General features: G+C 37.1%; 2 protein-coding genes across 2 annotated transcripts in view; one reads left to right on the top strand and one right to left on the bottom strand.

The window, feature by feature from the left end:
- Positions 1–4,121, top strand: part of Arhgef38 (Rho guanine nucleotide exchange factor 38) — a 121,459-nt gene extending 117,338 nt beyond the window's left edge. Inside the window, 1 exon segment of the mRNA XM_034501367.2 lies at positions 87–4,121. Within this exon segment, the coding sequence (XP_034357258.1) occupies positions 87–272 (186 nt within the window). The 3' untranslated portion in view covers positions 273–4,121.
- A 4,382-nt stretch (positions 4,122–8,503) lies between these two features.
- Ints12 (integrator complex subunit 12) lies at positions 8,504–27,507 on the bottom strand. The gene is made up of 7 exons (XM_034500225.2): positions 27,366–27,507; positions 21,707–21,871; positions 20,025–20,177; positions 17,732–17,916; positions 16,024–16,183; positions 12,734–12,880; positions 8,504–10,241 (listed from the first exon to the last, which is right to left on the bottom strand). Exons 2-7 carry the CDS (start codon positions 21,860–21,862, stop codon positions 9,657–9,659), a joined length of 1,386 nt encoding a protein of 461 aa, XP_034356116.1. The 5' UTR covers positions 21,863–21,871; positions 27,366–27,507; the 3' UTR covers positions 8,504–9,656.
- Between the last annotated feature and the right edge of the window lie 32 nt (positions 27,508–27,539).

Here is a 27,539-nt window from a genome sequence, read left to right as displayed (position 1 = left end):
CAGTGCTTCTTAAAGGTGAAAGCGTGTTAAGTTTCTCCAAAGTCTTAGGTTCTGCTACCAATTATGTCTTTTTGTTTTTGGTATAGATTTTCTATGCAGTCCATGCTTTCCAAGCACGGAGTGACCATGAACTCAGCCTTCAAGAGTACCAGCGAGTCCATATACTTAGATTCTGTGATCTAAGTGGGAATAAAGAGTGGTGGTTAGCTGAAGCACAAGGTCAGAAGGGGTATGTACCAGCTAACTACCTTGGGAGGATGACGTATGCTTAAGAAAAAAAAGCAACATTTCCCTGCAAGTTGCTTACTGACTACCTCATAAAACCGACACTGAAGTTTCAATCCAGAAAACAAAGAAACCTCCAAACTGCATGAACAGTGTATCACGTTTTGAGGACAATCTTGCTTCCAAATTTGACAATTACATTAATGTGCAAAGAATAATTGTTAACAGAAAAACTACCAACAAAAACAGCACAGTAAAACAGCCTAGGCAATGACTACATATTTAAAGGTAGAAGTCTTTTGAAAAGCTATGGTTTTTTTGTTTTTTTTTTTTTTAATCATCACCAAAGAGTGGATCTAAGAGTAAGGTTTTTCACTTCATTGTAATATTTTATCTGTACTTTGCCTTAAACATATTTTTCCACATTTCTTATTTGCACATATATATTTACATATGCACATAATATATTCTGCAGCTTATACAGGATGGAGTAAAATACAGATTATATATACATGTATTAAGTCACATAATAAACTAATTACACAGAAAAATAACAGGGAATTAGAAGTCTTTAATATAGGGTTCCATTTTAAAATACATTTATAATTAAAAGGAAAACACAAGATATTAATAATATCCAAAACTTACTAAATGTGTACTCCATGAAGTACATTGCTTTAAATAATTTCCATATCATGATTTAATGCAACATAAAGAGTAAACACTGCTGGCAAGTGGGGGAGGGGTCATACACAAGCATTATGGTTCCAAGGTCTCTTCCGACTGACTACATTGCATACTGCTTGAGTGCAAAAGAGTGATGTCAACAATGGACCTGAGGAAATCAGACTTCTCTCAGATTCACATTTCAATATTTAACAGCTTTTCAAAATTAAGGGCTTACATAGACTTCCACATGAGCCTGGGAGAGAAGAATGAAGAGTCAAAATTCACTATTTGTACATTTATTATTGTGATTAAGCATTATGAAAGTGTAATGGTTTTAAAGCTGTCATAAATGATTTCTGCTGAGGCTTTAATGAAGAAACATTTTTTGGATCACTCTGATTTAGAAATACGTGAGCAGTGTACATTCTTCAGAGCCAAGATGTAAATACTTTCAGCGGCCAGTTTGTACTCAGACAAGGTGCGGAGGACTGAATTAGCTGTAACACCATGGTAGGGCATTGTGCTTTAAATGTGGCTACTCCTCTGAGAACGGTCCTCCAAAACTTCAGGCATATTCGGTCAAGACGTTATTGGATTAAAACAGATAAATTAGTGGGACAGACGTGGGGATGAAATGAACCAGGGCGATTGCTCCGAAGGAAGGAAGGACAACTAAAGTTGTTGGGGACAACTCTATAGAGAATTTTATGAAGGCCAAAATGTCTGGCATGTGTTTACTTGGTCAGCATTATCAAAGCATTATCAAATAGCTGCTGTTTATCAGGAACTCTGATAACTTTGAGGGTTTTAGCACAGTGCAATTCAATGCAGTACCCGGCCATGCAAAGTGTAGTCTAATGAGGACAACAGAGGGATTCTTGAAGTAAAACCATGCTGACTACTACCAAGAAACAGAGTGTGTTTAGGATCATAGAGCAGTGAGACTTCTTATTTTGTTTGATTTTTAGTGGTTAATCCTTATAATTACAGTGAATTTTAATTGCCCATAAGATCCTAATGACATGTTTTAAAATTTGTTACTTTGATTTGATACACTCAATATATATATTATATAATATATATAATATAATATATGATATATATGATAATCATATATATACATATATATGTGGTTACATTTATTACTGAGCAATATCTATAACAAAATAAAGAGTTCTATTTCTTCCAGGGTAGCGGACTGGATACCATATCTGCTCCCCAAAGCAGAAGTAGGATTCTTATATGAAAGAAACAGTTTATACTACTACTAAGTGCATTAAAGTTGTTTTATAAAGTTGTCATGACATTGATTTTGCATAAAATGTTTTCATTTTTAAGTAGGGCAACAAAAGACTTTCTAAAAGATATTAGAGACTTTAAAAGAATAATTGCTCTTTAAATTCAATTTTAAAGCATGAATTTGTTGGCCTAAAGTTAAGCAAAAAGAAATCCGAAGTTGATACTTAAGGACACTATGAAAATGTCCAAAGAGGCATAGTTTATTCCTGGCTGTGTACACCTGCACGCCTGCACACCCACACACCAAGCTTTGATGTTTTACACAAAATGAAGGATTATATAAATAGCACAGATATGCTTTTCTGGCTGAAATTAGTAATTAGATGCAGGAGAAGTTTTGTCCACTGATGTGGCCCTAGGAGTGAAGCTTCCTGTCTGACCTTTGGAAAATCTGTGCCAGGAAAATCAGTCCTTGAGTTAGCTCCCGAGGAAAAACTGTTATGAAGCCAGTTACTGCAACTTTCCTATCATGACGAGCCCATTCCTATAAATGAGCTCTGAAAAATTATATACTACCTTCATTTTCTACTTATGTTACTTTAAACCAAGTAACTTGTAATTTTAAAATTAGACATTATTTTAATTGATCTCAGAAAATAGTTACTAGGATGTATATATACACGTAAGCAGTTCAAAAGCTTAAGCCATTGGTTGCATCAGAATAATTACAACTAGGTATGCTAATGTAGCTTTTATAGTCCTTTTTAAATTAATATTGTACAGAATAGGATCCTCTGAAGTGGGCAATTTTTCCCAAGATGAAGAGGAAGCTTTTGCAGCTATTTTTTTAAAAAATAAATATAAATATATGCATCTTATATACATTTCATTTTGAAACACACATTAAAAACTACTAGTATATGTAATATAGAGTATAAAATACTCATCTAGTAATATAAAATTATCATTGGTGCAGAATCAAGAAAAAGTCACAAAGCCACTTTCTGAACTTACCTTATACTTCAGAAAAATATCTGGACTTTGAAGGATGGGTAGAGGTAAGAAGGAGATAAATACATGTTTAGTTACAGCAGTGAAACAATGGCTAACAGATGTTAAAGGCTGGAACATTCCAGATCATTCCAAAATACAACTTAGATTTTGAGACACTGCCTTTAAAATGCCTGATGCTATTTGGGATGAACATAGTCTAGGTGGTTTCCACAAATTGTTTCAGCCAATGAGACAGAGAATTGTCACTGCTTGGGTCTTATTTACCATGTTGACGTCACAAAGCTGTATGAATAAAAGGAGTAAATTATAAGATATAAAACGCTCACCCTTTAAGTTGTTTGCAGTAACTACAGCTTCCCATTATACACACTGCATTGCTAACTAGTGAAAATATTCAGACCTTACAAAATTCAGACCAAATGATCCTATATGTTTATATCATGGTCAATGAAATTGTGATTAGAGTTCAATGACTAGACAAGACACTGAACTTTGAGTTCTGTAGGAATGGAACTGTGTAAAGAATGCAAATCTTCAAAGTCTAATTTTTTAGTTGCTTCCTTCTCTATATACACGTAGGTGTAAAGTCAATCCAGTTCAAACTACAGTACTTCTGGTCTGCTGGATCTCAAGTTGGGGTCTTTATGTAGCTACCGTTTTCACAGCTGTATACTCTGGCTAGATGCAGGTAAAATTTGTGTATTTTGAAAAAATAGCTCAACACTTTAGAAAAGACTGGAATTAAGATGTTCTTGGTTGGAAATCCTGTGCATATATTTTTACTAAATTAAATTTGTTTTGTTTTGCTTAAAATTTCACTGAGGCATCTAAATGTATCCATCGCATTTCTAATTTCTTGTGATTTTTGTACTACTAAAATTTCATTTTGTTAAAAGTGATGTACTTCCTGTGAAACCTGAGATCTTAACAATTTATAATTGTAACTAATAAAACTACTACCATGCTCTTGTCAAGATCTAGAATTATCTAACTTTTAAATACAGATGTGCTTTTACAGTGGAGTTATATCCTGATACACTCACCATGGGTTTAAAACATCCTGATCTACTTACTATCATAGTTCAGCAAGTCAGTGCTATATGTAGAATATCAGTTGTTTGGTGGCAGGATCTCCTGAATTACTGGGAGCTGTAACCTGTTGCCCCTGCTTGGAAATGGAATAGTTATAGTGTGACTAGCCCAGGAAGATCACTTGAAATGCAGATGCAACTATGTGTATGACTTTCACACTACTGAAGAAAAAAATAAGTAAAAGCATTATAAACCAGGGGCCATTTGAATTAACTCTTTCATTTTATCTCACCTGAACTGTGTTTTATAAAGTAGGAAACTAACACGAAAGGGCTGAAGACCAAGTCATTGCATCTTAAGACTAGCATTCTTTCCATGTCATTTCATCCCTTTCTTTTTTCAAGTCACTAAATTCTATGGTTGATCTCATAAATATACAATATGAAAAACAGAAAAAGGATACTAACCAAAATTGTTTGAATCATCAATCTTAAATCTCTGCAAGAACACTTGCTGTTGTTGTAATGTGCAATGTTTCACCTTTGGCTCCTGTGTTTCATCATTTTGTTGCCATCTGGTGGTGCTTTTTGGAAAGTTATGGGATCTACAGGAGTTGGAGACTTACTAGAGGCAACGGTCACTGGGGTGGGCTTTGAGGTTTTATACCCTGCTCTATGTCCTGTTTCCTGTCAGCTGAGACAAGCTGATCGAAGGCCTCATGGTCTGGAGCCATGCTTTCACCATCGTGATTGATTCTATCCCTTGAGAACTATAAGCTTAGATAAACTCTTTCTCCCTTAAGTTGCTTTCCCCCCCACCCCCTTTTCAGATACAGAATTTTATTTCAAGTATGCAGTTATTTGGACATACATGTTTTAGATACACACCAGTCTATTAAATACAGTATAAAACTCAACCAACCAACCAACCAACCAAAAGCTCATTTTGAGGGACAGTTCACTGGTTTGTATCTGACTATTCCTAACCTAACTTGCATAATTTTTTAAATTTCAAAATAAATTCTCAATTTTAATTTTATAACATTAAAAATAATATAAACATTATTTTACAATATAGTTATCACATTACTGCTTTTCATTTTTTTAAATTGATTTTTTATTGGATACTTTATTTACATTTCAGATGTTATCCCCTTACCCCATTCTCCTCCCCCCCCCCAGGAACTCCCTATCCCATCCCCCTTCCTCCTGCTTCTATGAGGATGTGCCCCCAACCACCCACCACTCCCACCACCCCGCCCACAAATTGCTCCACACTGGTGCATCCAGCCTTCACGGGACCAAGGACTTCCTCTCCCATATTTGTGCAACAAGGCCAGCCTCCCCTACATATACAGCTGGAGCCATGGGTCTCTCCCTATGGGCTCCCAGGCTGGTGGTTTAAACCCTAGGAGCTCTGGTTGGTTGGTATTATTTCTCTCCCCATGGGGCCGCAAACCCCTTCAGCTCCTTCAGTCTTCTAACTTCTCCATTGGGAACCCCATGATCAGTAGTCTTCCTCTACTTAGAGGTTAAGCAGGCTGAGAAAGAAATTAGGGAAATGACACCCTTCACAATAGTCACAAATAATATAAAACACCATGGTGTGAATCTAACCAAGCTTATCATCTTTCTGTATGATAAAAACTTCAAATCTCTGAAGAAATTGAAGAAGATCTCAGAAGATGGAAAGATCTTCCATGCTCATGGATTGGCAGAATTAATATAGTAAAAATGGTCATCTTGCCAAAAGCAATCTACAGATTCAATGCAATCCCCATCAAGATTCTAAATCAATTCTTCATAGAGATAGAAAGAGCAATTTGCAAATTCATTTGGAATAACAAAAAATCCAGGATAGTGAAAACTATTCTCAACAATAAAAGAACTTCTGGGGGAATCACCATCCCTGACCTCAAGCTGTACTACAGGGCAATAGTGATAAAAACTGCATGGTATTGGTACAGAGACAGGCAGGAAGATCAATGGAATAGAATTGAAGACCCAGAAATAAACCCACACACCTATGGTCACTTGGTCTTTGACAAAGGAGCTAAAACCGTCCAATGGAAAAAGGACAGCATTTTCAACAAATGGTGCTGGTTCAACTGGAGGTCAGCAAGTAGAAGAATGCAAATCAGTCCATTCTTATCCCCTTGAACAAAGCTCAAGTCCAAGTGGATAAAGGACCTTCAGATAAAACCAGATACAGTGAAACTAATAGAAGATCAGGTGGGGAAGAACTTTGAATACTTGGGTACAGGGGGAAAGTTCCTGAACAGAACACCAATGGCTTATGCTCTAAGATCAAGAATTGACAAATGGGACCTCATAAAATTGCAAAGCTTCTATAAAGTCAAGAACACTGTCAATAAAACAAAATGGTAACCAACAGATTGGGAAAAGATCTTTACCAATCCTACATCTGATAGAGGGCTAATATCCAATATATACAAAGAACTCAAGAAACTAGACTCCAGACAACCAAATAATCCTATTAAAAATGGGGTACAGAGCTAAACAAAGAATCCTCAAATGAGGAACTTGAATGGCTGAAAAGCACCTAAAGAAAATTTTAACATCCTTAGTCATCAGGGAAATGTAAATCAAAACAACCCTGAGATTCTACCTCACACCAGTCAGAATGGCTAAGATCAAAAACTCAGGTGATAGTAGGTGCTAGCAAGGATGTGGAGAAAGAGGAACACTCCTCCATTGTTGGTGGGATTGCAAGCTGGTTCAACCACTCTGGAAATCAGTCTGGTGGTTCCTCAGAAAATTGGACATAGCATTACCTGAGGACCCAGCTATACCACTCCTGGGCATATACCCAAAATATGCTCCAACATTTAACAAGGACACATACTCCACTATTTTCATAGCAGCCTTATTTATAATAGCCAAAAGCTGGAAAGAACCCAGATGTCCTTCAACAGAGGAATGGATACCGAAAATGTGGTACATTTACACAATGGAGCTATTAAAAATAATGAATTCATAAAATTCTTAGGCAAATGGATGGAACTAGAAAATATCATCCTGAATGAGGTAACCCAATCACAAAAGAACACACATGGAATGCACTCACTGATAAGTGGATATTAGCCTTATGTTGCTTTTGTCAGAGTACCTTATTACAACAGAATAGAAAACTAAGACACCTACTCACTTTTCCATTCAATCACCAAGCCATCAGAGCTGTAGATTTCAATGCTATTTAAGAAAAAACAAGCTCTCTACCCCTTACATAACTTAAGTGCTAGAAATCCTTGTTATACCATACAACAAAACCATACTATTGCTACTTTCATAACTGCTTCTTGTAGTACACTTGATGAGGAAAAAATAAAGGCCTAAGAACTGGCTGAGATAATTTCTAATATCAAATATGTATCTTAAAAATACCAAAGTTCTTTAGGCCCCTTACTATACACACTTACCCCTATAGAAAGAATCATATTCACTGAAAGATAAATTACTTCCAAAACTCATTAAAATTTCCACTAGTGCAACAAATATCAAAACAATTGCTTCTCTCAGAACCAGCACATTCTGTGATGGGATTACTTTTTTTTTGTTTTGTTTTGTTTAACTTCCAAGCTAATGTGTAAACTGTACTAAGTATTATTTTTCTAACATCTTCAAGGAAGTGAATTACAATAACTGCAATAGCTGTTGATATAAACTTGCGTTGGTCGTTCTGTTAAGTAAAAATTGCATTTGAACTATAAACAATGAACTGTTTTGAACTCTTTACAAAGGGGATTTGGAGTATATACCAAACTAGAAAGTTGTTTATCAACAGAAAGGTGATTCAGAAAACAAAAACATCTATAGGCATATTTTTAAGTATATAAATAGATATTTATTCCATCTCTAAATTTTGGGTTTATTTCAATATTGGTTTCTAATTTATTATGAACAATTTAATGTCACTATTTAACAGTTTAAAATATTTCCATAGAAAAAGATCACATTTAATCTAAAAGTTTTATCTTTTACAATGATTATCAATTTATTTTAGAATAATGACCTTAGAAAACCTAAAGATAAAGAAAGATACATTGAGATTAGATTTAAAACAATTTGACTTAATGAATATAGAAAATCACAAGATTCAGTTTTGGAAAAAAAATGAGGTATTCGTTGATTATAAAAAAGAAAGGATGCTATTTTGCTATAGCACATTTATTGGTCAGATACAAAAAGCATTCTGTTCTCTGTTGGGATATATATGTAAACTAATGGCTAATTCATTAGCTTACAAGACAGTGACTTGGACCACCTTATATAGGTGGTCTTTGCATCATGGCAAAAGTTCATGAGAGAGAGAGAGAGAGAGAGAGAGAGAGAGAGAGAGAGAGAGAGAGAGAGAGAGAGAGAGAGAGAGATATTGATTGATTGATTTTGCCATAAGACGGTAACCCAAGGGTCAATTCTGGGATAGCCTTTTATAACCCACACTCTTACCAGAATTAGTCAGTGGACACATAAGAACTAATTAATCCTTCCCAAGGACATACTGATCCCCCAACAGGCTCTACCTGTCAACCACCAATTCCATAGCCATATTGGGGATCATGCTCCTAACACATGAAATATTAGGAGACAAACCATATCCTAACAATATTCAAAACATAAACACTTTCTGACAGAAATCTCAAGAATTAATAATTAGGTAGAAGCTTTTTTTATACAAAGATCATTAAACCACATTAAAATGTTATAATATTCCCGAAGTATTAAAAACAGCCTGTCTTTTCACTGTCAAGAAAAAGCTGGGTACAAACTAGTCATAAATCCCCATCTGCAAAACCTCTTGGAAATGGATACTCATCTCAATAATTCTCAGAATGTGCAACCAGGATGAGTCAGGTCGGCATTTATTAAATGTACATATGTGCACATATCCGCACACTGGCCAGGCATGGAAAGTGGGGAACGTGAGAAGGTATATCATATTAAATGGACATGAGTGTTCATAATCTACTGGAAGAAATAATTCCCTAAGTAACTGATAACGGGGGATGGAGAGCTAAAGCCATGTCAGTGAGCTATGAGAAACCACTTATCAAAACTAATTTTGATAACTGGAAAGAGACATCAGCTAACACGGAGACAATGGCTGACATTGAACATCTCAGATATAAACACTGGAACACTTTCTATTGAGTTGTCTCTGTCACCCAGAAGATACAGGTGTGCCATTTCTCTACATCTGCATGTGCCATCAATTTTCTGAAGTTCTCGTCATGAATCATTCATAATAATATTTTCACACACTATGGAAATTAAAAATGCTAAACAGATTGAAATAAATAGATCCAAGTTTGGCTAAATAATATTAGCATTTTAATGTAACAAATAGAGATTTGATCAAGATTTTTATTAAGTTACAGTATGTTACAACTTTTGTCCCAGTAAGAATTTTTTTTTTAATTTTTAGAGTAATATGATATAAAAACCTATTTGACCATATTACTTCTTGAGTTTCTTTTGGGCAGCTTTCTTCTTGACCATCTGTAATCGCTTCATTGCATTGAGCTGTGATTCTTGTGAAGTTGGACCTTTAAGAGATGCTGAGGTACTGCTGCTGGTCTCTGATGTGGTTTTGCTGGTGGTACTGCCACTGGGCCCCGTTGTAGCACTATTTCCATTCCCACTCAATTGGCTGCTGCCTCCAGGAACTAAACTACTAGGACTAGGAAGACCCACTTTGCTGACATTATCACAACTAACTGAGCGGCTCAGGCCAGTCTTGCCTAAGGTTAGAGGTGGAAGTGGTTTCAACGGAACAGAGGGACTCGTGCTGTTACCAGAACCTATTTTGGAACCTATTCCACCTTTGGATGAAGTTGTCAGACCAGTCAATCCCACAGGCTTCTGGTTAGCAGATGAGGTAGCAGGTTTTCCACTACTGTTTTGTGCTGTTGAATTCAATTTTGCTGTTGATGGACCAGCTGAAGAAGTTTTGGCTGCAAAAGCTGCCCATCCAGTTAGGCCACTAGTTACTGAAGAGGACACGTTGTTACTAGAAGAATTTCCTGAAATAACCGTGGATGGCTAAAAAAATAAATAAATAAATACATAAATACATAAAAAATATATAATCTTAAATTAGAGCCAAATATAATCAACACCTGTAATCTTTGAATGTACATGTTTACTTGTATATAAAGCAGTAACGATGTGGACAATGTGGAGAATACAACAAAAAAACCCCTTCATTAGGTTCTTAGGAACCTGAATTGGTAAACACATGAGAGTTTCTGCAGTCAGGAGACTGCTACAGAACTTGTAGTTCTTGAATGCTACACTGTTTTAATGACTAAAGAAAATACATAAAACTCTTTTTGGGAACTGCCTTTAGATTCGGTCACAAACCACAAGAGGGAATCAGATTTAGTTCTTCAAGTCACTTACTGTCCAAAGTTTGACCTAACTCACGACACATCTAAATCCAATTTACTTTAATAAATAAAACTGTTTACACATGAGACATTCAGGAGAAAACACCTAGGCAAAGATTCAATAGCAATGGACATGTTAAAGGAAATGTCAATATACAAGTTCTATGACTCTGGGCCAGAAGGCTGAAGATCTGATGCTCCAACGTTCAGTAGCATAGGGGCTGTCCAGGTGTTCAGTGGTCTCTATAAATTGGCTAAGTTTTAGAAGCTATGTTTAGTGCTTCCCATAATTTCAGTTAACTCAGTCATTCTGGATTTCTGATGGGGTTGAAGACCTATAGTCTCATAGACAATCCTGGCTATTTACTTTTAGAGAAAAGATCTGAGTGGATGGTTTTCAGCTGACATTCATTCTAAAGCCAAGAAAAAAAGCCAGGGTCAAAACTAAGTGCTTTAGTTAGGACAGATGACAGAGGTTCTGGTTAGTCAACAAAATGATGGACTGGGTATTAGGACTATCTTGTACCTCACTGGTACAATTAGGAATAAGTATGCTCTAACTGTATTTTGAGAGAAAAGTTTTATTTTAACAGGAAGGGTGAAGCTAGGTGATGAGAGAGAAAAAGGGGGGGGGGGGCATGGAGGCAGATGTTCACGTGTCTCCACCAGTCAAAGATAGTCTATATATCTAGGTTGGGTATTGGGTTACACTTCTGATTGAGCATTACCAAACTTATAAAGCCTTTGATTAACATTTTAAAAAAATGTATAAAAGCAAAAAGGAAAAGGGGGCATGGGATAGGGGTTTTCTAGGGAGGAGAAATGGGATGGCATCTGAAATGTAAATAAAATATAAAAAAAATTAATAAATAAAAAGAAAAAAACGAAAAAAAAAAGAAAAAAAAATCAAGTTGCTACAAACATTTCAACATCTATTCTAAAATATACTCAGATGTGTAAACTGAGGATACAGTAAAAAGAATTCATAAATGCAATTTCACAGTGTGTGTTTTCATTGAAACTATAGTAACAGACTCCAACTTTCACACAGACAACTTTACATCTGCCTCTTGAGTGTCACATTCCTGGCTCGTAGGTCAGCTCTAACATTTCAGCTCCTCTGATCAACTTCCTACAGACAAGAGGCCCTAGCATTGCTCCTCTGATCAACTTCCTACACAGACAGACAAGAGGCCCTAGCATGGCTGTTTTAGGCACAAAGGGTAACTTCTGTTCACTCCCATTCTGTCTACCTTCATACTGAGAGAATCTCACAAAAGCATTCAAAGGGGAAGTCATATATAGGACTGTCTGTATTTAAAATGAATAATAGATAATGTATAAAATGATGATATAGTAGCTATAATATCTATTCGTATTTTAGAATGAGCTCTTATGAAATAGTTGGGAAGACTTTAGCTCTTACAAGGTTGCTGTAAACATAGTCTGTAGATAAGCACTTTTAATCACAGTAAGAATGCTTTGGGGCCTTTATTAATAAGAGAAGCTGAAATTTTTGTTCATATGTCCTGAAAAGCCATGTATTTTTATAATAGCATCATATAATTATCTCATGATATCCTAATTAAGAAACAAGAAACTATCATATAATAACATAAATTCCTGGGACACGCACTGCTGGTGACAGAAAATAAAAGCAAAAGAACACAATGTGGCAAACTTACTTTTCAGTTTGAAAAATCTATTTTTCTCCTTCCCGTCTATAAAACATGAAACTGTCTGCTGTGGTGACCCTTCATCAAACTCCACCGAAGAAAACTTACTTAAATAACTAAAAGGCCAGTGTGCAATGAAGGACAAACAGGAAGGCTCAGGGATGTGCTGAGCACTTGACTCTAGTGACTGTGGTGGCCTGTGCTGCTCCACAGAGTGGAGATGGCAGAGAACACAACCAGGATGCACAGATAGGAAACAGCACAAACCTGGGAACTTAGTAATTCCTCATACTTCAGCGTAGAAAGTAAATTTCTGCTATAAATGCTCCCTTCTTATCTAATTAATGATTAGCGGTCTTCACTTCCAACATCAGTCAAATAATAAAGTTTCTCATCAAACTTCGACCGAGAGCCTACCCTTCAGTCAGCACACTGAGGGTTAATGTGGATGAAAACAAACCCACTTTACCTTAACTTCGGTTCTCTTGAATGCTAGGAAGGTTGTCTCTTGTTTAAGTTTGGTTTCTGGCTTCTTAACTAATGGATCCTTGACAGTTGGGGCCACAGAAACAACAGTGGGTGCTGGTTTCTGTGGTGGCTTCTGAGTTTTCTGAGCCTATGAAAAACAGATGGAAAATTATATATAAATTTTTATTGAATAACATAAAATTTAAAATGTATTAGAGAACTATAAACATTGAATGATAACAATAGTTCTAAAGAATATTGTGATGATACTGAAATATCAAAAAAAAATATCAACATATAGTTTTATAGATCTTATTAGTTTCTGAAGAGTAATGATAAGATCAATCATGCAAATAAGGGTTGGTTAAATACTATTTTAACAAGATAACCCTGCTGTTTTCAATAAAGGAAAATCCCAAACTATGGTACAGCTACCCTTTGTTTTATCCATGTAGGATGGGTTTCAGAACCTCTGAAAAATACCAAAATCTGTGGATGTTCAATCAAGTTCCCTAGATATAACTGGCATAGTATCTTAGCCTGTGACATCTGTCTCTAAGTACTCAGAAGTAACTCATCTAGATGAATAAATCTATGCATGACAGTGAGACAGAAGGGAAACGAAGAGACCTCTCAAGGCTACTGCAATAGATAAAGTAATGAGAGGCTTGCAGAACAGAGTAGCAATACTGCAGTGAACAGACGCGAGGCATAGGACGTGTACACAATTAAGTTTAGCAAACAAAATTGTAAGAACTATGAAAGACATCAAGCATAACATCTAGTTCAGGCAACTGTCAGGAAGATCTAAAGAAAATAATTTTAATTTAAGAATATTAAATTTAAAGGATCAGTATCAAGTCAGTTATAGAAGATCACGTACAAAGGAATTCAAATCATGTACATAGGTTGCTGTAGGCTAACTTTAAAAATAGGGAAGAAAACCTTGAGGAAACTTAGTTTTTAACTTTAGTTAATAAAAGAGATGATGGTGAAATAATAATTTAAATATTTTGGAAATTTAAGACTTTCACAAGTTATCTCTTTAAAAAATTATCAATTTTTAATGGTTGTCATGCTCTGACATGTCTCATGCTGCTGTTGTGTGACACCCTCTTCTGAACTGCAAAGTTCCCTCCAAATTGGCAGCAAGAAGGGGCGGCTCATGAGCTTCAGGAGGTAAACAAGTGGTCATGTGTGAGGAGAACAGGAACGCTGAGAGCCCATCCCAGCAGTTATAAAAGCAAGTGAACAGTGCTAGGGACGGAGTCTGACCACTCAGCCTGCACAGAGGTGTTCGGACTGTGCAGCAGCCGTCAAGCTGTGTGGCAAGCTGCAGGAGTCGGCACTGCTGCTGTGGGATTTCTGGTGATGCAGCTGCTGTGCATCAACCCTCACAGGGACCTCACCAATATTCCTGTAAGTAACCCCAATAAAAAACTCATTCGTTCACCAATTGGACACTGGTATAATGACTACTTTGGTTTGTCATGGACTCCATTTCTACAGTGAATAGTCATGTGAGTCCAAGCGTGTGTGTGCTGAATGTGTGTGTGTGTATGTGTGCTCCATCTACTGAGGAAAACAACTGTGGGGAGCTGACAGAAGGCAACTATCATCCTTGCAGCCATCTTGAGCCATATACCCTGATAAGAGACGTGATTACAATAGTCTACAACAGCTGAGCACACTCTGATAACATCTTGCTTTAGATACCCAGGATTTTCCCTTGGGTGTGTGAGACTTAAAGGTGTGTGACTTAAGGGCGTGACTTAGAGATCTGATTTAGAGACAAGACCCAAGGGCATGATTAAAGGCGTGGCTTAGAAGTGAGACATATAAAAGGCGAGAGGCAGACAGAAGAGGGAACAGAGAATCAGACACTTCAGAGAGTACAACTTGGAAGTAGGAACTAGGCATTAGGACAGTACAATTTGGAGTAGTTACAGAGCATTAGGTATTAGGCACTTGGCACTTAGAGGAAGAACTTGGAATTAGACATTAGGCACTTAGCACTTGGAAGAAGTAACTTGGACCTTGGAGGAACTAGGGACTAGGAACTAGGAACTAGGGACTAGGAACTCAAGACTTGGGACTTGGACTAGGAAGAGAGACTGAAGAATAAACAGGATTGAATCACACTCCGTCTGTTCTCCATTCCTTGAGTCTGTCCTCACTCTCTCTCTTGCTGAACCCCAACTCTTGGACCTGAGCAGCTTGGGGCAGTGCTAGCTCTAATAATTTAGCCCCCAAAGCTTTTGGCAGTGCGGGTTCCAACACTGACAGAATGGTCCGAGACACTTGGGCCCCCAAACGTGGGGCAGCTCGGGCCTCAACAAACAACTGCTCAATGGAAATAATTTTGGTTGTAGTTTTAAAGTGCTAATTTCAATAAGAAACTAAAAAAATTAAATATAGACATTTCTTATTACAAAGAAAAAGAATATATACTAATAAACTTTCACTATTTTTGACAGAATAAAACATTTGCTATTTCTGCTTTATCTAATTAAACATAAAATGGACCTCCTGACTTTTTAGTTGACAAATTTAGGTCTTAAAAAAATATGGTCAAACATACAGAAATTCATTTGATTAACAGACATAAAGATGCTTCTATTAAGACTTCTAAATCTAAGACATAGGAAGAGATACATCAAGAGATGACAAATCACTGAAGTAGATAGCCACTTCTTGGTTTCTTTAAAATGAAATTTATAAAATAAAATTAATTTATTTACCTTTTAAATGAATACAATTATAAAGTGTTCAGTGTAAGTAGTTAGAGTGAGTACACTGGGAAAGTGCACTGTAAGGATGAGATAAAAGCCACAGTGCCAATGAGGAGGAAGGCTGGTGAATATGGGCACACAGGTGGGAAGACACAGACACAGGCCTCTGCACAGCTGTGAGTTTCCTGGTTTCTAGTCACTCAGGAATAGATCTTTTCCTATGTCTTCTTAACAGACTCAACAAGGATTGGGACTTCCTATGTCACCACTTATGCTTCATGGTGTTATAAAATGTTTGTAATTACAGTGTCATATAGTGTTCTATGTGTCTTCAACCCTGTTTTTTAAATTAAGATGAACTGAGGAGTACATGTATAACGTGCTCTGGTTTTGGGCATAGCAACACATATCTATCCATTAGTATATGTGCCAACACTGAAATGTTAGCGTAGTTTTCAGTATTATTTTCAGTATGTGAAGTGTCCTAATTTTCATTTTGAAATCATATATTGACAAAGGAGCATCAGATTGTAGTTAAAATGTAAAGTATAAATCTTACCATTCTTTTCATTTGTCTGGTGCATCGGGCACAGTACCACACCAGGCGAGGGTCATTGACTTCTTTGTCTGTCACTTGGGGCTTATGGCAGTCTTGGTGGTAGAGGTTATGGCACTCTTGACATTCTACCAATTGGTTTCCAGATGCCACTGTCATTTGTCTGAGAAAAACAGTGCATTAAACACTACAGTTTTTCAGCATACAACTTAAATCTATTTTTACATTCTTTTGGTAAAATGTGTTCTGTTAAAGAGAAAGAACCTCAGAAAACTAAATCTTTAATAAGAAAAATAGCAAACACTAATAAAAAGAATATATAATACCTTTATTTCTGATAGGTTATACTTAGCCAATAATTATAACACTTCAGTTTAATCCTATTTTTAGTCACTTAGAGGCAGTAGGCTCTGACTACACTAACAGCACTTTCTTAGTATCTCCATTACACCCCCTTGCTCGGTAGCTACAGTGTCTTGTCTTCATCATTAATTAGCTAGGTAAGCTGAGTGTGGACATGCACACTTGTCACTCCAGCATACAAATGACTGAGACAAGGGCATTACTGTGAGTTTAAGCATAGCCTAGGCTAGATGTTGTATTCTAGGCCAGCCTGGGTTAGAGTGAGAACCTGTCTCATAAAACTTATTTAAATAAATAAAACAAACAAAAAACCAAATGTTATCTAAAGATGAGAACCTACTCTAATTAATACAAGATGTTTGGTTTAAATATGACCAATGTATATAAATCTAAACAGAATGTAGTAGCAGATGTATAAAAAAGGTATACATTCCAACAGCACAAGAAAGTGATCACCACAGGTTTAGTGTATTATACTACGTGCCTTGACAAAAGGAAATACAGTCACTAAGTCTCTCCCTATTGGTACTTTTATAATATTTATTACAAGATGCTAATTTCCATAGCAGATTGGGGTAAAAATACAATATATGTAGAGAGAGAGAATTTTAGGCAGAAGCCATTAATTCATTTTCTATAAGTCTCCCAAAGCATTTATTTCCTTAGTTCTAATATACTAGAACAGTATAAGTTAACATTTTTATTAGAATAGCCACAAACATTATTTATGAAAAACAAAACCACAAAAATCAAAACAAATAAACAAACAAACACCAAGCCAAAACCCAAAGGATCTCCTACTAAGCAGAATTACATGCTTCTGTAATTACGCATGTATTTAAAGTCACTCAGGATAGCCTACATTCATTTCCACTATTCTTAGGAAAAGACGTAGTGGTGTTTTTGAGAAATGACATGTACTAGTTTATTTTTTTAAGTGTCATCAGCAATTCAGAAAAAAAGAAAAAGGCAATAAAGACAGCTAAAAAAAAAAAAAAAAAAAAAAAAAAAACAAACCATGGAACTGATGCTTCTGATAGATTGTTCCTCACTTTAATGCATCACTTCCTCCAGAACTCAAGAATGCAGACAGTGATACTACAACATACTAGACTGAAGAAGCTGTGGTCTGGAAGATAAACTAGCTGACAGTTTTCAGAGTGTTCAAGTATAGATGTGTAGTTTACAAGAAGCAGTCTACTTATTTGTTCCTTATCCCAAATAATAAATGCAAAACAAAATTCTCAATAAATTGTTTGAATTTGAGGGTGGAGGGACAGAAATAAACAGTAGGAGGAGAGTGCTCCTTCTAAAGAAATAAAACTGTCTGTGGTAGGGTATAACCTACCTACAAACAACGCAGGCCAATCCCATCTCCATGGCAAAGTCATCAGCACTGGTCTCTTCAAAGCTGGAGAGGTCAGCCATAGTTAAATCCTTGCTGGTTTGCACAGTGATGGGAGAAGATCGTGTCTCTGGTTTCTCCAATCTAGGTTTCTTTGGAACATCAATTCCTTCAGTGACATCTTTCATCTATGAAAAGAACGAGATGTTGAATGATTGTGAAAGTTACATGACATAAACTCTAAATCACTGAGAGAAATGAGGGGTAATAGACAGCAAAGTTCATTTTATAGACACTTTCACACTGACAGTGAGAGCTGTACACTTCGAAAAGCCGTAGAAGAATATTAACTACAATTTAGTTGGACTCATGGGAAGAGTAGGAGGGGGAAAAGGAAGAGGGAAAATTATATAAATGCAATACTCATATATACAATTCTTAAAAATTTAAATTAAAAAAGGTAATTGGCAATTAGTATGTTAAACTAGCAAGACACAAATAAATCAGAATAGTATAATTAATATCTGTACTCCGCTCTGTATTATACATATTAAAGAATTCTGAAAATTCAATGCGTATACTATCTTTTTTCTCTCATTTAAGATGTTTGGACTAATATGGTTACTTAAAAAACAACAACAAATCAAAACTTTCGGGGTGGGGACACTGCTGACTAAGGTGCCTACTGTGCAAGCATGAAGGACCAGAGTTTGGCTTCTTCCTAAAGCCCCTGTAAGAGCAGGCATGGGGCAGCACCTGGCCAGCTAACTACAGTAGGTGAAACAGTGAGCTCCGGGGGTCAGTGAGAGACCCTGCGTCAGTACACTGAGTAGACAGTAAATGTGTGGGATATTCACTGTTGACTTTGAGCATCCACACACATGTAGACATGCACATACTATCCATACACATGAACACACATACACAGGAACACACACTATATATTTAAAAAGTATATGCAAAAACCACTTTGTGACTAGTAATATTCAAACTACATTTAAAAAGTAAATAATGAGCTCTGTTCCTGTAATATGGTAATATGCATTACCATATTTCCTTCAAAACTAATTCTGGCAATTTTAAGATATAAAAGCTATAGGTAAATCTGTTGGATTCACAAAAGTTAAATTCTGAAAATATGTAGGGAATTTAGAAATTTTAAACTTTATTGGTAAAGGTATAAATTTATTATAACAATTTTGGATAGCATATTGGTTATGTCTAGTAATGATAAAAATATAATTATCTTCATATCCACTTGCTAATATATAACTTACAAAAATTATTAACATGGTCACAGAAATATATGAATAGCCCACTGAAGCTGTACTATAATAAAGGAAAAACAGAAATCTGCTAAATATTTACCAGTGAAGTAACTGGTAAATTTATTTATTCATAGAATCAATGTTAATGGTAGCAAACAAATGATAAAAAACAAAAAGTAAACAAACAAAAACCAAGAACACACTAAGACCTACATATACACACCGACATGATTTGAAAAACTCAGGTTGGCCACAGAGACTCCTTGGTGAATAAACATGCTTGCTACCAAACTGATGAGCTGAGTTTGATCCCCAAGACGCCCTGTTAGAATGGGAGCCCCGACTCCTTCAGGAGTTCCCTGGCCTCCAGATACACCTGCGGCCCATGTGCTCACACTCCCATAAATATACTAACATAATAAAAACGTAAAGACAAACACTGCTGAGTGAAGAGAAATAACTAAATGATGGATATAAACATTATAATAACAGCTGTGTAAATACAAAAGCACAAAGATAATGCAATGTATTAGACTAATAATAATCTACTATTAGTCACAGTATGAAGTCATGTGGGATAATATGCCTACCTGAAGACAAGGGCCACTGATCACCTTTTTTAGTGCGTTTTTTATTAGTTGTTAAACTTTAACTGCCATTTACAAAGTTACCCAAAGAACAGAATCACATAGTACCTGGAGCCTTCTCAGGTAACAAGTGAGTTTATCCCATGTGGATTCTTTCTTTGCTTTACTTCTCAACAGCTAGCTACTGCAGTCAACGTTATAAAGTCTTTAGTACTTTCCCCTGCGGTGCAAATGCTTGACAACAACTCTCTCGAACCAGGGTTAAATACATTTCTAGTATTCACTTTTTAAAAGTTCACTATCTTCAGCTATCAAAATATATTTACTGAATGATCATGATGTAACTATACCCACTGCTACATAAGGAAGTAGACACAAGACTTTCTTTCTGCCTATAAAAATTGCTTGTCCGTTCAGAACTACACTAAAAGCAAAGCTTACTTTGTCAGCAGGTCTCTTCTCGGCTTCCTTCTTTATCTTCTCAGCGGTGAGGACTTTGCCATTACTACTGCCGGAGGGGAGGCTAGATGACGTTTTGGGCTCTTGCTTAATAGAAAGTGATTTTGTACTTGAAATTTTGGGGGGTTCCACATCCTAAAGGTGAAATAAAAAGGTAAGAGGCCTTCATTTTATTCAAAATAGAAGGGCTGGGTCTATTGCTCAGTGGCAGGGCACTTGCCTAGCATGTACAAAGTCCTAGGTTCAATCCTCAGTACTGAAAAAGGAACAAGCACAAAAAGTAAGAATCTAAACACTTTTCAGTTAAAAACCAAGGTACCATATTATAGTCCACGTACCACTGTTTCCTCCCATGGCCTCACTAAGAAATACTGAGGCACAAGCAGCACCTATCTGCTGTTCTCATCGTGTGTATGTGGACGAGACATCACTGCAGCCACAGCTCCGATACCACCCAGACGCTCCTGTGCTGTTCTGTAGTCACTGTCTTGCAGGTTTACACTCTAGAAAGTCGTGGGGACTAAAGCTGGGTTGTGGGCATAACTTATGCTTCAGGTTCTGATCAGACTCAGGCTGGCCATAGTTCTGTCTTGTGTCTTAGTTGGGCAGCTGTGTCCCATACCTGGGTGACCTGGAGTTTCAGACTTAGAATAGTATAAACACTTCTTGCCGAGAGCCCACATGTGCCAGGTAGACACTACTCTGGCTGACGTACTTATTTTCTTGTAATTTCTACACTTCTACAAGATAGTTCTTGGTCTCCTCATTTTGCCAAGGTTGGGTGAAATAAATTTAGCTTCCTTACTATAAAGTGAGAAAAATACACAATACTATTTTCTAGGGATTGTTAATACAACAAAAATTCATTATAGCCACAAACCACTTAGGAAAGGCCTAGTTAGACAATGTAACATTTCAGGGTATGCAATTTGGTGTCGCACAACTACAAGAGGTAAACTGGACTTTCAAAAGGTGATCCTGACTCTAAACCACACTCATCACACAATGCTGCCATTCACTATCAATAATGGAGCCACATGGCTTTGTCATCTACAACCTTTACTGTTATATTATCCTGTCTATATTTAATTCATTTTGTCAAAAAAAAAAAATCCTCCTGTGTTATTTATATTTTTATCCTTAAAACAACACAGAATAATTAGAAATAAGTTTGGATACCTTTCATAGCTTAAAAATAGTTATAAAACTGGAAATTAAATTGCAAACAAGTGTTTTTACACACCAGGTAGTAAAACAGCATAGCCTCTAGACCAGTGGTTCTCAGCCTTCCTGATGCTGCGACCCTTTAATACAGTTCCTCATGTTGTGGTGACCCCAACTATAAAATTATTTTCATTGCTACTTCATAATCCTAATTTTGCTACTGTTATAAATTGTAATGTAAATATCTTATCTATATTTTGAGATAGTCTTAGACAACCACTACAAAAAAGTCGCGACCCACAAGTTGAGAACCATTGCTCTAGACCAAACTAACACTTCTGGGTGCTCTTTGAAAGCGTGAGGGAAGAGAACAAAGTTAAAGAATATAATTTCTTTGAGACACAAAGAGTGATTACTATGGCAGACAGTGTTTCAGGATAATCTAGATGTTCCCCCTGAACAGTTCCAACTCTTTCCATACTTTGTATTCAGGTAGATACCTTTTGAGTTGGACGGTAACTTGAATCAATGCCCCGAGCCAAAGACTCATCAAGTAATGCTTTTAGCTTCTCAGCAGAATCTTTACTCTTTGAGTGTAAGAAACCTAGTGCTTTCAGAAAAATGGGGTCAAGTTCCAAGTTCACAGTAGCAGCCATTGCAAACACCTGAAGGAAAGAAAAGAGGAGGGGGAGTAATTTAGACAGCGTATAATTATATATCCCAACATTTCTCTATTTTGTTTTCTTGCTTGTGATATTTTAAAATATCTGAAAGGTTATTAAAGGCAAAGTAAGGACTGACATTATCTGACTTCCTTCACCACTCTGGAACCATGAATGTTACCAGCTTTCTACGCTATCTACATCCACTACATTTTTGAGACAGGGTCTCCCTATATGCTCAGGCTGGACCATTTGGTCTTCCTACCTTCATCTCGGCACTGGTTGAGTTTGGAGGTGTGTTGCCACCACACTTGACAAAGGCAAAGTTTTAATACTGACAAGATCTTTAATCATAGAGCACCTTCCTAGTTATCTCTTATATCTGTAACTTATGACACTCCTGTTTTTAAGTCAAGTTTACTACACATTAAAATGTCTCTTTTCAAGTCTTATTTTTCCCACAAAAATAGAGATCTTGTGTTCATGAGGGTGGGGTAGGGAGAGCAAGTTTAAGTTCACAGAAAGGGTCCATGTTGCAGTCACTCTATACCTTTTACAACTGTTTCTTGTTTTGCTTCTGTGCACTTTCCCTCCTCCTCAGTCCTCTGCTATTTTTAATATCCCAGAAAGCATATTAGTGGTGGTCTTACTATATCACCTTTAGATGGAGGAATCTCTTGCATTAAGCTATTTCTCAAAGCAAGGTGTCTGAACAATGATCCTTCCCTACTGCATGGTTCCCTTGGGTCTGATAACACTTGCTGTTCTAGGGAGCTTAAACAACGGGCCAGACAGTGGAGCCACACATCAAAGGTCTGCAAAATTCTCAACACTCAAGTTTTGTTTTCAGTTAATACCAATGTTATCACGTGGTTCTATTTCTGGCTGTACTTCTTCCAAATACCTTCTAGGCAAGGAATTATTAAAATAAAAGTATACCCTTGGTGTTCAATCCTTTGATCAATATACTAAGGTTTTAAATCCCCTTCTATCCTTAAGTTTAAAGGCATAGTAATGAAACACGGCTACAGGGCTACAGTTAAAGATCTCTCGCCAATTCCACAGTAAGCTCCCATTTTCAAGGGCTTACAATACCATTAAAACTCGCTGTACATTGAATCTTAGAATATGAAAGCATAGACTGAAAATAGGTTTCATTTATTCCTTCTATTTTTCCTTTCATACCTTGCCAAGATTGATAGGACACAGATAGAAAAACAGACAACAAACACAGGCACACATGCACGAACGCGCACGCACACGCACGCACTCCACACACACACACACACACACACACACACACACACACAAACCAGGCTCTTTATAAGTTTCTAAAATGATATCTGATAATTAAAAATTATTGCTAATTTTATGTTCTACTATGATCTGCCTGAATTACCTAGATAATAGAGTTTGAAGGCTAGTACTAGAATGAAAAAGTAACTACACCTTAGTTATATTAGTCAGAATTTAAGAAAATGAAATAGGCTCTATTGCTGCTTTAAATTATATTACATATGTATTATCTCCAAAGAATGGCAGGTTCAGGAGGACTAAATTTCCATGACTAAAGAGGTAAACATGTTGTTTCAGATATAACTAATACCTACACAAATACTTAAAATATGACAGAAGCAAAGTATTGCCATGTATTTCCATCATCACAAATGAAATGCCTGTAAGTTAGGTAACCTATGGTGTAAGTTTACAAAAATTGTCAACAGCAATATTCTTATGGAAACCTCAGTTAGTTCTATTTATAAGACTTAACATGCTTTGCACCCCTGCCATAAATTACTGACATCAACAACATCAATATTCTTATGGAAACCTCAGTTAGTTCTATTTATAAGACTTAACATGCTTTGCACCCCTGCCATAAATTACTGACATCAACAAGAACAAAACCAGTTCTGCACATGGTGAAATGGTGTGTGTGTGTGTGTGTGTATGTGTGTATGTGTGTGTAAGAAAGGTTTAGAGACCACTATTCTAAACTATCCAGCAACTTCCAGTCTCCCTTTCCTCCCTATACATCATGGTTTCTTTAAAGTACAAATGCCCATCCTGCAAATCCATCCAGTGTTTTTACTGAGCTCAGCCCTTCACCCTCCCCAAACTAACTTTATTAACAGCCCACTCATTAAGAACACATTCCCCTATATTTTCTACTTTTTCCTCAGGCACTATCTGTCTTTACTATTCTCACTAATGACATCACGTTTTATAGCTTCCAATAAGGCAGTGTTCCTTTGACTTGTTCCATCAGAAAGGCTGTATCCAGAAGGAACCTCTTCTGTACTGCTCAGCTTAGAAATTCCATGACCCCATTTATCAACCTCTGACCTCATCTTCACTGCTCTACTGACAGAACATTAGGGCCAGGCCCTTCTTTCTCTCTCCCTGACATTACCTTTAATTCAGCATATATTATGATCGATCTTCTAAAACTTTTTAGAAATAATTTTATTTAGATCTTTAACAGAAAGAGCTTCATCTTTAGCCAGTGAAATGTAAAGTCTGCTACACCATTCGCTGACTACAATCAACAACCTCCTCCTTTGCAAATTATATCTTCCATTTTTTTTCTTTCTCCACTATCTTAATTCAAGAGCATATTTGGGGTATTAGGCCAATATTTTTTCTTGGTCAATTTCCCCCACCCCCAATTCCTTCTTGCTCCAACTTCTTTCTCAAACCAAACAGAAACAGTAGTTGGCATAAAAAATGTGCATGTAAGTACAAAACAGTAAGATAGATGAAAGAATATGGTGTGAGCTTATTTTAAAAACGTGTTGTTTAAAACAAAGAATACAAAAATTAATATTTATCACTTTAAAACTATCAATGGCCTGGTGACGTGGCAGCAGTAGTGCTGGTGGGAGTGAATGGCTAGAGTGCACTAGGAAGTATCTGTAGCAAACATAAGTCACACCCAGTTGGCATCACTATATAATGATCTCCCAGAATCGCTCACCCTTGTTTACAGCAGTATGCTATTCCCTTCCTGTTCAGCTTCCACTACAGTACAAGCCTTTCAGTGACTTTCTTCCAGTTCTCTAAGCATCCTTATCCCACTGCTCTGTGGTTTCACCTACTTTGCAGACATGCTTTTACTGGCATCTTTTCTTGTCTACACCCACACAAGTGCAGCTGAAAGAAATGCCATATTCTCTTCCAAGTCATTAGTCCTGTCTTGGCACACTTCACATTTAGTACTCTTATGTTTGTTTGGTCCATTCACTTCCCATCTTTCTGGAAATAACAACTACATTGTTCTTTAAAACTGACATGCACTTATCCTTTCCTCATTTTCTATTCTCTTAAAAAATAAGAAACAGCTCTTGAAGTAATGTCAGTTGGATATGGATCCTATCTCTTCCTGTCTGTCTGGAACCTTAAACTTTGGCTTCTGTCTTATTCTTCAAGCCTCCGCCTCTTGGCATCACTTATTCCTTTGTTATTCTGCCTTTTCTTATAGCAATATTTTATTCAATTATCATCTACTTTTCATATTTTTTCTACTCCTAATTAATGCTGCAATTCATACATTAGGGACTTCTTCCCATCATTCTATGAAAATACTATTACCATAGTAATTTAGTCAAAAAGAAATCTAAAACACACTGATTTTCCTTCTATTCACTTCTCAGTTCTTTGTAGATTCCCCTACAGACTAAAAATGAGATATTCAGAGTCAAGTTCCTGGTGTGCTTTGATTCCACGATATACCAAGTCTCATTTGGATCAACAGCACAGCTGCATAGCATCCCCTGCAAACAGTATAGATGTGCAAACTCTTGGTTTCCACTTCCTATTTTACAGAAGAAAACCCCCTGGGGTCCAGTCCACCATTCTATCAAACCACCTAGGAATCCAGATTTACTTTGCAATTTGAGAACTGCTGCTCTGGAAAATTTACTTTTTGCCAGTGATCAGAAACTTCTCTTTGAAGCCCATGCTTCTCTTCAGCCCACCCCTTCCCATAAGAGCTAACAGCAAGTTTAGCATCCTACTGATCACGACCTCAGTGAAGCCACTTGAACCTTTATTTCTCCTAGCCAGCTTTAAGTCCAGCTTCCCTTTTACAAGTCACCTTCTATCTCTGGCTACTAGCACTTTGTAGGAGTAGCATCCCCTACTTTAAGACTAAATAAATACATGAAGGATACTTTAAGTTGTTATTGGGCCATTCTTTCCCTGGCTCATCTCATTCCTGCTGTTGTTATTACTGTTCCAATGATCTGTCCCGAGATCTGCCTTTAGTTTCATTACCAATTTGTTCTTCAGTAATCATGCGAATTTTGTTGTCAACTACCATCTCCAGGTAGATGACGCCACATGGTTTCCTCTCACTTCCTCTTATTTCTCTGTCACTCTGAAAACAATGACTAGACTGTTATTCGGTTAACTCACCAATATCTAATATTCTTGTCTTTTACTCTACACAGTTCTAATCACTTCAGCAAAAGGCAGTAATGAAATTCAACTGTCTTTTCCTCCCAACAAAACTCAAACTCAAAAAGCAAGACAGTCATCTATTTTATGGGTAGGAATATGTACCGTGTTCTGACTTGGAACATTCACTGTCTAGTCTTTCATCTGTCTTTAATTCATTAATCTCACTAGAGGATAGCTTTTATGAGAGCGGGAGTTTGTGTGGGGTGCGGGGGAATGCAGGTATTTCCCTGGCAAGTAGAATTTCACAGGTGTTTTAAAATATTTATTGAATTAACTGGATTTTTGCCAAAATGGCCCTTTCCAAGGCTGTTGTGATGTCCCCAAACAAAATTGGGCACCCCTAACTAAACAGATGCTTTTTCTCAGATCTCTTTTACCCTGCCTGTTAGTTTCAAACTTCCAAGTTGATGACTTGCTAGTGCACGAGATAAAGAAGACTACTCACAAGGGTGCAATATTAGAATTATTATCTCATTACCATCTCATACAACACTCAGAAACCATCCTATTCCTGTCTCTTTAGGATTTTGTAATCCTTCCCAATTAACTTTTTTCTTTTCATTGAGTGCTTGGCCTTCGCGGAAGTGTGGAAAAACCAAGATACGAAAAACCCAAATCCCAAAGAAATCCAAGCGCTAGAGAAGCTGAAGAGTCGGGAGACACTTAGAAATGCGAATTCTTTGATGGAATCAAAACATAGGGGCGGCCTCGAATAGGGAAAAGTCCTTTTCAAGGAGGCCAGAAAAGAAGATGTAAAACGGGAGCTGTAGAGAGGTCTCCGGAACCCTTTGTCAAAGGTCTGAGACAATTCCACGGTCCCAGTCCCCGGGGCCGCAGTCCTCAGCACCCTTCTCACACAGTCCTTACAGAACAGGAGGAGCGGTCAGGCGGAGCCACGCAACCACCCGCAAATTATGAGGTCTACCCTCCAGTAGGGAGGAGACCAACACCCCACGGAGCTCCACTCCGGACGCCCCTCGCGGGGTCTCGAGCCTCCCCGAGGCACCAGGAAGCGGGGACCCTCGTCACAACTCACCGCTCCGCCCCGCCACTCTGTCGGTTCCCGGTAGCTCTCTTCGAATCCGTCCCCGCCCTAACCAGCAGAAGAAGAGAGAAACAAAGGTTCCCGCAACAGGTCGGAAGGGGAACGTTTCCTAGTGAGACAGCAGGAAGTGACGTAACCGCTTTTTTCCGGTCCGCCGGATTATGA

This window comes from Arvicanthis niloticus, chromosome 4 (genome assembly GCF_011762505.2).
Source record: "Arvicanthis niloticus isolate mArvNil1 chromosome 4, mArvNil1.pat.X, whole genome shotgun sequence".
In the NCBI taxonomy this organism is placed as follows: domain Eukaryota; kingdom Metazoa; phylum Chordata; class Mammalia; order Rodentia; family Muridae; genus Arvicanthis; species Arvicanthis niloticus.
Note: the sequence above shows the minus strand (reverse complement) of the source record. Positions and strands in the feature narration are given on the sequence as shown.